The following is a 10,501-nucleotide window of genomic DNA, read 5'->3' as shown; positions in this document are numbered from 1 at the left end:
TATTGTTACATGCAGGACAATATACTGTTCAGAATGATAAATTTGGAACTCGACTGTTTCTCAACAATCAATGAGGTTAATGAACTTCGTAGGAGGTACTATCACTGAAGTATATTTGTTATTTTTCATGTTTTTATTAATACAAGTGTGAGTATTAACACTAATCGGGTTTTTATTTTTATAGGCTTTTAGTGAAACAATTTGAAGCTGGTGCTTCTTCTTCTCAAACCATACTTTCATCCCAGAGTGTATTTCCAGTCCGTCAAGAATTTCTGATTGAGACTCCTAAGAGACACGTTGATGAAATTATCGAGATTGAAAGCGTATGAATTTTTCTATATACATACATAGGCATTTAATTTCCCTTTACTGTTTTCTATGTTTTATTAGTTGAGTATGTTAAAAAGGCTTTATCTTTCATGTTATAGGTAATGTCGTGTGTGGTAGTTGCAACGATCAAAATTGTTCAAGAAAACTATGGGTGGTTTTATCCGGCATGTCGAAACTGTAACAAGAAGGTGTTGACTAAAACTGAATACTTACAATACGCTAAAACCATTTCTGATGAGGTCATGGATCTGTCACCTACTTCATTGGTTTGCCCAAAATGCGATAAAGAATGCACATCGATAACCACTAAGTAAGCTAATGTTGCTTTTTAGGTTTATTACTTCCTACAATTGGACTTTAATTTAATTACTATTTATTACAAGTTCAAGGTACATTTGAGAGTTCAAGATGAAACCGGTAGTGTGTCTTTTGTGATGTTTGATAAAGATGTAATCAAGCTCGTTGGTTCAACTGCGAGTGATATAAGGGAACGCCAACTGAAGCGGATGATACTGAAAGTTTTCCACATGAAATATCACGGTTGGTCGAAAAGAAGTTGGCTTTTAAAATTGAAGTTTCTGATTACAACCTTAACCATGAATACCACGTTTACACTATCCAAAAAGTAGGGGTGAGCAAGAAAACCGAAATAACCGAACCGAAAAAACCGAACCGAAACAAAAACCGACGGTTCGGATTTCGGATTTTTAATAACCGAAAAATTCGGTTCGGTTTTCGGATAAACTTTTTCAATAACCGGAAAAAACCGAACCGAACCGATAAGTTACAATCCATATATTTTTATGTTAAAGTTTAAATTGTTTAAGTGTTTAACCCAATGCTAGTAGAAAATGTTAATTTATTCTTAGATGTTAAGTGTTTATAATTAACACATTATAACTGAAATGATTTATTATTACCTATAAGATATAACAAAATTTAATATAAAAATTAAATTTAATAAAAACTTTGAAGAAACATAAAAATAGATTAGAAGGTAAGGGGTATTTAAACAACATTAACTAAAGAGGTTAACTATAATAACTTAAATGTAAACATATAAAAAGATTGTTATAATATAAATTATACTTTTTATTTTTTGAATCTTACATAATTTTGTTCCAAAAACCGAAATAACCGAAAAACCGAACCGAACCGACGTAAAAACCGAAAAACCGAAACCGAAAAAAACCGAAACCGAACGGTTTTTAAAACCCGAAAACCGACATTTCGGTTTCGGTTTTGATTTTGTCAAAAAACCGAACCGAACCAAACCGTGCACACCCCTACCAAAAAGTATGTGATGATCCGGAGATAATTGCTGAATTGGTTGCTAGTAATGGTAATGCTCTTGAGGTTGCTGATGAGGTAAGGCTTTTGGGATATCTTATACTGATTTGTTTTTGGTTTCTAATTTTTGTAGTTTAAATAACTTAGCTGAATTTCTTTTGGTAATATTTTGATATTAGGTGTTTAGTCAAGAAGGTTCAGAATTCAAAGTTGTTCAATTATCTGAATCCTCACAGATGGCCGGTGCTTCAATTTCAAAGGTGAATATGGATTCTATAGTTTCGTTTCTGATTGTCCGTAGATTATATTACCTTATTTGATACCTTAGTAGTTGTTTTGTGATTTAATTCAAGGATGTTGTATCTGTTACCGCCGACTCTTCCGTTGTCGAAGCCGAGAAGGATTCAGGTACTAGTCACAATGGTAAACGTTCGTTGCAGGAGGTTGAAGTTCAAAATGCTGGGGAACTATCTTCAAGTAACAGAACTCGGAAGAAGCCATCTAGGATTAACACCTAGCTCCTTTCAACTCTTTATCTTTTGATGTTTAAGTGAATGTATGTTTTTGGTATGTACTTAAGTAAGAACAAGTTTGAAGTTGGGTGGTTGTTGGTAAGTGTTAACTACTGAAACAATGGTTATGTATGTGTTAGATGTTGGTAACTTATGAACTTGGATTTTGTAGTAAACCGTAATGTGGTTTACTTTTTTGTATTATAAACTATGTTTTATGCTGCTAACTATAATCTTTGCTTACAATGTGTGTTTTGATTTGTAAGGAGTAGTCTAAATACTACTTTTTAAATATCAGTATGGAGTAGGATATAATTCATACATATTAACCAACCTTTTTATAAAGTAATGTAGGAACCAATAGATTGATAACACGAACACAAGGATGGTGACAGATCTTATGTAGTATTTAAATCCATATTCTTCTTATCGATGCAAATAAATTACTGGACAATGTGACTACGTATGAATGTATCATTAAACTTCAAGTCCAAATATAAATTGGGTGTTACGCATTATAGTAACTTCATTGTAGGAACCAATAGATTGGTAAAACCAAGACAAGAATTATTAAAAAATATGTAGTATTTAAATCCATATAAATTATGATGTTGAGCGTTTAAGTTTCTTATACGTTTTATCCAAAAAGCAGTATTTGGTTTACGACATATAAAATCATTACAAAATAAAATCAACCAAAGACCCCCAAATTGGGCTGCATTTTGCAATTATTTACTCATAAACCTTTCAAGTATTTGTGGCCCATAAGATGTGAACTATAAAACCATGTCAAAGGCCCACAACTTGAATCAGGTTTCTTAAATCATTATCTCATTACCAACACTATGTTTATAGTTTCCATTCCATCTGAATCAAAGTCACGAGTAAAAATTAGCGCCAAACTCTGAAGTTACAATTTAACACCCTCTCACTTTGAAAGCAATCGATGAACACGTAATGGTAGGTTTTTCTATTCCATTTGTTTAAATCTATTTTGAAGATTTGTCTGCGTTGATTGTTTTATTTAGTTAGGTTTTAAATGGGGATGTTAAACTATCACTAGCGGTTCAAAAAAAATTGATTTTTAGACACTGATTACAATAATCAAACATATTTTCTCAATTCTTATGTGCAGTTATGGAGAGTAATAAGAATTTTATACCAAGAGATAGAAAGGGTTTTCCACAGTGCAGTACCCAACAGTCTAAAGAGTCAAGGATGATAAGAAAGTCTATCCTGAATAAGCGTAGAAACCATGGTGTGGTTCAATTTGTACAGACACGTCCTATTATTGATACACTTCCGGCCAATGTTACTATTACTACGAACGATTATGGAGGTATCTTTTGGATGGTCATTTTTTCTAATACATATATATATATATATATAATGTTATATTTGCTGAAACATATTTGTTAATTTATAACAACCAGTATCCTCCAAGGTGTCAATGAAGCGTCAACTGTTCATTACACGCCATCCACCATAAATCAGAATCAAACTGTAATGTCATTCGAATCCTCTTCTAAAAATATGGGTAAACGTTCGTTGCTACTTTTCTAATTATCTTACACATTGATTGTAAAAAACGTTAGAATTGTAAGTTTTTATAGCTGGAATTAACCAAATCTCGTCATGGACAGCATGTCACACGCCCGCCCAAATAGATCGAACATGTATTAGTACGATTTCTCTGACTTCATCCAGTCTTGGTAAGTTTTTAAATTGTATTTTTTTTAAGGTATGATATCAGATTTGACCTTGTGACTTTGTTTCAATTTTAGGACAATCCGAAAATGCTAATTATGGTGTTCAGGACTCTAGAAAGAGGAAACAAAGATTCAAAATGATGGATATAAGTAATTTTGATTTATCTATTGTAGCTGATGAAAGGAGGACATCTTCAATGGTTACATCTCTTGAATCGTCAAATCATAACATTGAGAGCAGCCCTCTAATGAATATTGCAAACTGTATGTTGTATAGAGTTTTGTTATTTACGTTTCTCATTCATTGAAGGTTGCTCGAAGTTTGTTAACATCTGTAAATTTTCGTAATATAGTGGATCGCGTTACAGTAAGGTCGCGTCGAAGTCAGATTCCAACTCCTCTGAATATTGATATTATAACTTCTCGACGATTGTCAAAGTGTTTCGTAGTAGACATTAATGGTATGTGGTTATTTTTAACGCAAAACTAAATATAGGTTTCCGATTCACTATATTTGAGTAATGTATTGCATATCTTCCTACCTGTTAGAACCGATATTAATGGTCATTTCTAAAATGAAATGGCAGGAAAAGAAAACTCCTACCCTGGTGAAAGGTCTAACCTTGATGATTCCAATTCCTCTGATTGTTTACCATCTTCCATCGTAAAAAAGATTTACGGAATTGCAAGAGGTACATACCCTCCTTTAATATATCAAAGTATTTTTCCAGATAACACTTTAATCTCCTAATATTTTCTTATATAATCATCTTTTTCATGTGCCTATATAAATTTGTAGAATACGTTGATCATGGAGATGCTATTTTTGTATGTTCTTACTGTCATGCAATGCTTTGGAAAGATGAAATGCTTAGGGGTAATTTGAATTCTAAGAAATCTGCTTTTTCTCTTTGTTGTTCGAACAGAGATGTTGAAGCCTCCCTCACCTGTTCCTCCTCTATTACTCGAAAGGTTTTACAAAAGAGTTACTCCTGAAAGCCGCAATTTCATGAATAATATTCGAGCATATAACATGATGTTTTCTTTCACATCGCTTGGTGGAAAGGTTTCTAAAAGTTTTCAAAAAAGCAAAGGTCCTTATGTTTTCGGATTACAAGGCCAAAATTACCATTGCATTGGTAGTCTGCTACCAAATGAGGGTCAAGAGCCCAAATTTTCACAGCTTTATATTTATGATTCCTAAAACGAGGATTTTAACCGTCAAAAGGCTGTAAGGTAAATTAAGCATTCACTAAATACTGTTTCTGTTATCTGTTTTATATATATGTCTTATATATAATAATGTAATTTTCTACACAGTGTCGAGGAAGGTTCGAAAACAATCACTAAACAAGACCTTGATCTTGGCATCATATCTAGTCTTAAGAAAATGTTGGATTCTTGCAATCCACTTGTAAAGTCATTTAGAATGGTACGAGATTGTTTTAAAGAAAATGATTGGCAAAATGTAAGACTCAAGCTCATTGGAACAAGGGATAAGGATGGTCGAATTTTTAACTTGCCCACTGCTAAAGAAATTGCTGCATTAATAATTGGTGATTTTGATGGAGCATTTGATAAAAGGGATATCATAGTTCAAAAAAAAAATCAGGTGGTCTTCAGAGAATTAGTGAGCTCCATCCCTCTTATCTTGCATTGCAATATCCACTAATCTTCCCATATGCAGAAGATGGATTTAGACTTGGTATTAAACATCGAGGTGTTTCAATTGATTATGATATACTTAGGACCAGCACCACAATGAGGGAATTTTTTAGTTACAGAGTACAAGACAGAGCCAACCAATTTTCGTTGTTACTCAATGCCCAAAAGTTGTTCCAGCGGTTTTTGGTCGATGCGTATACAATGATAGAATCTGCACGGTTAGCTTACATAAAGACCCAACAACCCAAACTTAGAACTCAATCGTTTAAGAATTTAAATCAAAGTGTTGAAAGTTGAGAAAATGATGCGTCAAATTGTGGAAAACGAATTTTGTTGCCTTCATCATTTACCGGCGGAGCGAGATATATGATGCAAAAGTACCTAGATGCTATGGCAATTTGCAAAGCTGTAGGATATCCGGATCTCTTCATAACAGTCACTTGTAATCCCAATTGGCCTGAGATTTATAGGTGTTTAAAAGACAAACGGCTGAACCCTCAAGATAGACCGGATGTTATCGCATGGTTATTCAAAATTAAAATCAATCATCTAATTCAAGATTTCAAGAAACATAAATTCTTTGGTGAGATACAAGCAAGTAAGTGATTGTAAAATGTTTTAATTAATTTCTCAAATAATAATTTTACTAACTGTTTTTTTGATATAATATTTCAGTTATTTATACAATCGAATTTCAGAAACGTGGTCTACCTCATGCACATATATGTTTGTTCTTAAGTGCCGACAGCAAGTTTCCAACTGCTAAAGAAATTGATTTGGTTAGTAGTACTGAAATACCTGACAAAGAGACAGATGCTGAACTGTATGAACTTGTCAAACAGTTTATGATCCACGGTCCTTGTGGTACAGACAACCCTCATTGTCCATGCATGGTTAATTTAAAATGTTCAAAGAAGTTTCCGAAAAAATTTGTAGATGAGACTTCTGTTGATTCTGAAGGATATCCTATCTACCGTCGTCGTCAAACATCTAACACTGTAGAAAAAAATGGTGTGCAACTTGATAACAGATTTGTAGTTCCGTACAATGCTATGCTACTCAAAAAGTATCAGTGCCACATAAATGTTGAGTGGTGTAACCAAACAGGATCCATCAAATATTTGTTCAAATACATTAATAAGGGTTCGGATAGAGTAACAGCTTCTGTTTACCAAAGTACCACAACCGACGGGGTGAACAAGCAAAATGAGGAAACGACAAATAATCAAAACCTGACAAACAAAACAGAAGTAGATGAAGTTAAAGCATATCTTGATTGTAGATATATTTCAGCTTGTGAAGCTGCCTAGAGAATCTTCAAGTTTGACATACACTTTCGACTTCCATCTGTTGAAATATTGCCTTTTCATTGCGAAGATAGTCAGGCTATTGTTTATGACGATAATTCAAATTTGTGTGACGTAGTCAGTAACCCAACTGTGAAAATGACTATGTTTACAGAATGGATGAAATGTAACCAAACGGATGCATTTGCTAGAACATTGAAGTATATAGAGTTTCCAAGACACTTTGTATGGATACGCAAAGAACGAAAGTGGATTCGTAGAAAAAGGCCTTTTGGTGCTGTTGGTAGGATACATTATGTACCTCCATCACTTGGTGATTGTTATTTCTTGAGAATTTTATTGAATCACGTTATAGGACCAATGAGTTTTGATGATATAAAAACAATTGATGGAAAAATTTACCATACCTTTAAAGATGCATGCTTCACTCGCGGTCTGTTGGACGATGATAACGAGTATATAATTGCCATGAAGGAAGCAAGCACATGGTCCACTTCTGATTTCTTGCGTACATTTTTTGTAATGCTGTTGATGTCAAATTCCATTTCTAGGCCCGGTCATTTCTGGACACAAATAAAAACTCTATTGTGTGAAGACATATTATATCAGCAACGGAGGGTTACTGGTATTCCTGGTAATTTTAAAACTTTAAATAAATTCTTAGATTCCATTCCGACTTTAATGAAATATTTACAAAATCTAATTATTAAACATCTGTTTTATTTTTTAGATTTGGTTCTTCCAGAGGAAGAGATTGAAAAGATTTGCTTATCACATATCGAAAAATTGTTACTTGCTTATGGAAGTACGTTAAGCTGCTTTTCTGACATGCCAAATGTTCCTGGCAACTACATTTCAGCAGCGAACAATCAAATGATAATGAAAGAACTTTCGTATAATCGGGCTAGCTTAAAAATGGAACTTGCATCTTTCTTAAAATCTTTAACTGATGAACAGCAAAAAGTGTATCAAACCGTCATGAATGCAGTTGCTAAAGGAAGTGGAGGTGTTTTCTTTCTATATGGTTACGGTGGAACTGGTAAAACATTTCTCTGAAAACATTTGCAGCTGCGTTACGTTCCAAAGGTGAAGTTGTTTTGAATGTTGCATCCAGTGGTATTGCATCACTTCTATTAGATGGCGGTAGAACAACTCATTCCAGATTTGTAATTCCAATAAACGTTAACGAGGATTCCATATGCTCTATAGAACCACACAGTGAGCTAGGAGGCTTAATAAAAGAAACTAAGATGATAATCTGGGATGAAGCGCCAATGACACATAAGCATTGTTTTGAAGCTTTGGATAGAACAATCAGAGATATAGTCCGTTCCAGTAGTCCTTCCTTGCATTCCAAGCCTTTTGGCGGAAAGATAGTCCTTTTTGGCGGTGATTTTAGACAAATCTTTCCAGTCATTCCAAAAGGTACAAGAAGCATGATTGTAAATTCTTCATTGAATTCTTCTTATATCTGGCAGGATTGTCAGTTACTCAAACTAACTGAAAACATGAGGTTAAAATTCGGTAAAAAAGCAAGTAATCTTCACGAGACCAAGGAGTTTGCTGAATGGATTTTACACCTTGGTGATGGTCTACTTGTGATCCAAATGATGGAGAGGTGGAGATTGAAATTCCAGATGATCTACTTATACTTGATGAAGTCAATCCTATATCTTCATTGATCTCATTCACATATCCGGATATGCAAAACCTTTTGTGGGATTCAAATTACTTCCAACAAAGAGGCATTCTTGCTCCCACAAATGATGTTGTTGATTCAATAAATACAGAACTGTTAAATAGTATCGTTGGTGAAGAGAAGATATATCTCAGTTTGGATACTTTATGTGAGACTGAGCAACAAACCGACCTTAACATGGCATTGTTTCCTCCGGATGTGCTAAAAAAATGCATTTGTCAGGATTACCTAACCATAAATTGGTTCTTAAGGTTGGAGCTCTGGTAATGTTACTTAGAAACATTGATCAAACAGATGGTTTGTGTAATGGTACACGGCTTCAAGTAACAAAACTTGGAAAACTTGTAATCGAAGCAAAGATTATTACCGGAAATAGTATAGGTCATCATACTTTGATTACAAGATTGAAAATGACACCAAGCGATAAAAGATTACCGGTGAAAATTGCACGAAGACAGTTCCCACTATCTCTATGCTTTGCAATGACCATCAACAAAAGCCAGGGACAATCACTTGAACGTGTTGGGCTATATCTTCCACGTCCGATTTTTAGTCACGGACAACTATACGTTGCTGCATCTCGAGTAAAGAGCAGGAGTGGTTTGAAGATTTTGATATGTGACAGGGGAAAACAAGTGTGTAAAACCACAACTAACGTTGTCTACAAAGAAGTTCTACAAAATCTATAGTCGTCGTAGAAATATCATTTTGGATAGAAGTCTTTTTCATGTATGAAGGAATATGGTTTGATCTTTTGAATATCCTATCAACATGTTTCTTATATCTAATAATAATGGATGTTATTTTAGTGTATTGTTTATAAAAATAGTATACATGTTTAAAATTTGATAGTTTTAACAGTTATAAGACAATGAAAGGCAAATAAGAATAACATATATATAAAACACAAGGAATAACTAATGGAAGTAATACTTCCATTCGTTAGTCATTAGGAACAACTACATGTTTTTAATACATTGTTTCAAAACTACCGGTTTCAACTATTACAAAAGACTATTAAGTAAACCAACAACCACAAAAAAACATTGTTTCCATACATCATAACATTAACTGCAGCAGCCATACAACCATTCAGTCAAACAAGAAAATACCTTTACCCATGACGAACTTAAGGGTAAATTCTTCACGAGGAACCATCTTTTTATCCTTCACAAACTTCTTCATGTTTTTTTATGTAAAACCGACCATCCGGAGACTCGATACCAACTCGAACATCCCAAACATTACCATCAGCATCTACAATCTTTAAACACCTCTTCCTATCCAAGCCAATTTTTTTAGCAAGATATTTTTTAAAGCGCTGTAACAAACAACAAAATATGTTAAGAAAGATAATATTATGATATGGTTAATATATCCTAAAGTCCTGTTAGTACTTTTTGGTTACAGAAACTTACAAAATGATTGTCCTCACGGAAAACTACTGGAATAGTTTCGTCATTCGTGGTTACAGGGAGCATATTAGCTTCTGCGAGATGAAGAACCTCATCCACATCTTCAGCATCAGAAATACTGATAACATCTTCTACAACTTCTTCCTTAACAGCAGTATATAATTCCGGCGGCAACACTAAATCAGCATTCTTGGAACAATTGAAAACGAACATATCAAAAGTATGAAGATCAATCATTTCAAACACAAGTATATGTTCATCAGTTATTGACAATTTCTTCTTAATCTGATCCCATCCAGTTGTTATGTAAAGCTGATTGTCAATAACTTCCATTCGAACAAACACTTTATGCTTCCCAGGACCTCTAATAACAACCAGATAGTTTGGAATGGTATTGTCCATCTTGTGATGTACAAATAAAAGATTGATATGCTTCAACGAAAAAAAAATAAATATTAGTAACATATATACTAACAATAAATAAATAATAAACCATAATCAATATAATGAATTCAGATTGTGAACTACATACCATAGCATCAGGTTTATCAAAATCTCCATTGGGTCTGTAGTA

The 10,501-nt window shown here is 33.7% G+C and overlaps 3 protein-coding genes across 3 annotated transcripts; all 3 read left to right on the top strand.

Moving 5' to 3' along the window:
* LOC110870898 lies at nucleotides 1–1,027 on the top strand. Its single transcript, XM_022119970.1, has 4 exons — nucleotides 1–95; nucleotides 185–323; nucleotides 429–640; nucleotides 714–1,027. Exons 1-4 carry the CDS (start codon nucleotides 10–12, stop codon nucleotides 727–729), a joined length of 453 nt encoding a protein of 150 aa, XP_021975662.1. The 5' UTR covers nucleotides 1–9; the 3' UTR covers nucleotides 730–1,027.
* Nucleotides 1,028–6,951: 5,924 nt separating this feature from the next.
* LOC110869680 lies at nucleotides 6,952–8,495 on the top strand. Its single transcript, XM_022118914.1, has 3 exons — nucleotides 6,952–7,447; nucleotides 7,544–7,819; nucleotides 7,882–8,495. Exons 1-3 carry the CDS (start codon nucleotides 6,952–6,954, stop codon nucleotides 8,493–8,495), a joined length of 1,386 nt encoding a protein of 461 aa, XP_021974606.1.
* A 226-nt stretch (nucleotides 8,496–8,721) lies between these two features.
* Nucleotides 8,722–9,201, top strand: LOC110869681 (ATP-dependent DNA helicase PIF1-like). The gene has a single exon (XM_022118915.1). It carries the CDS (start codon nucleotides 8,722–8,724, stop codon nucleotides 9,199–9,201), a length of 480 nt encoding a protein of 159 aa, XP_021974607.1.
* Nucleotides 9,202–10,501: the final 1,300 nt, after the last annotated feature.

The sequence above is a fragment of the Helianthus annuus genome, chromosome 3, assembly GCF_002127325.2.
Source record: "Helianthus annuus cultivar XRQ/B chromosome 3, HanXRQr2.0-SUNRISE, whole genome shotgun sequence".
In the NCBI taxonomy this organism is placed as follows: domain Eukaryota; kingdom Viridiplantae; phylum Streptophyta; class Magnoliopsida; order Asterales; family Asteraceae; genus Helianthus; species Helianthus annuus.
This window is presented reverse-complemented; position numbering and strand designations above follow the sequence as displayed.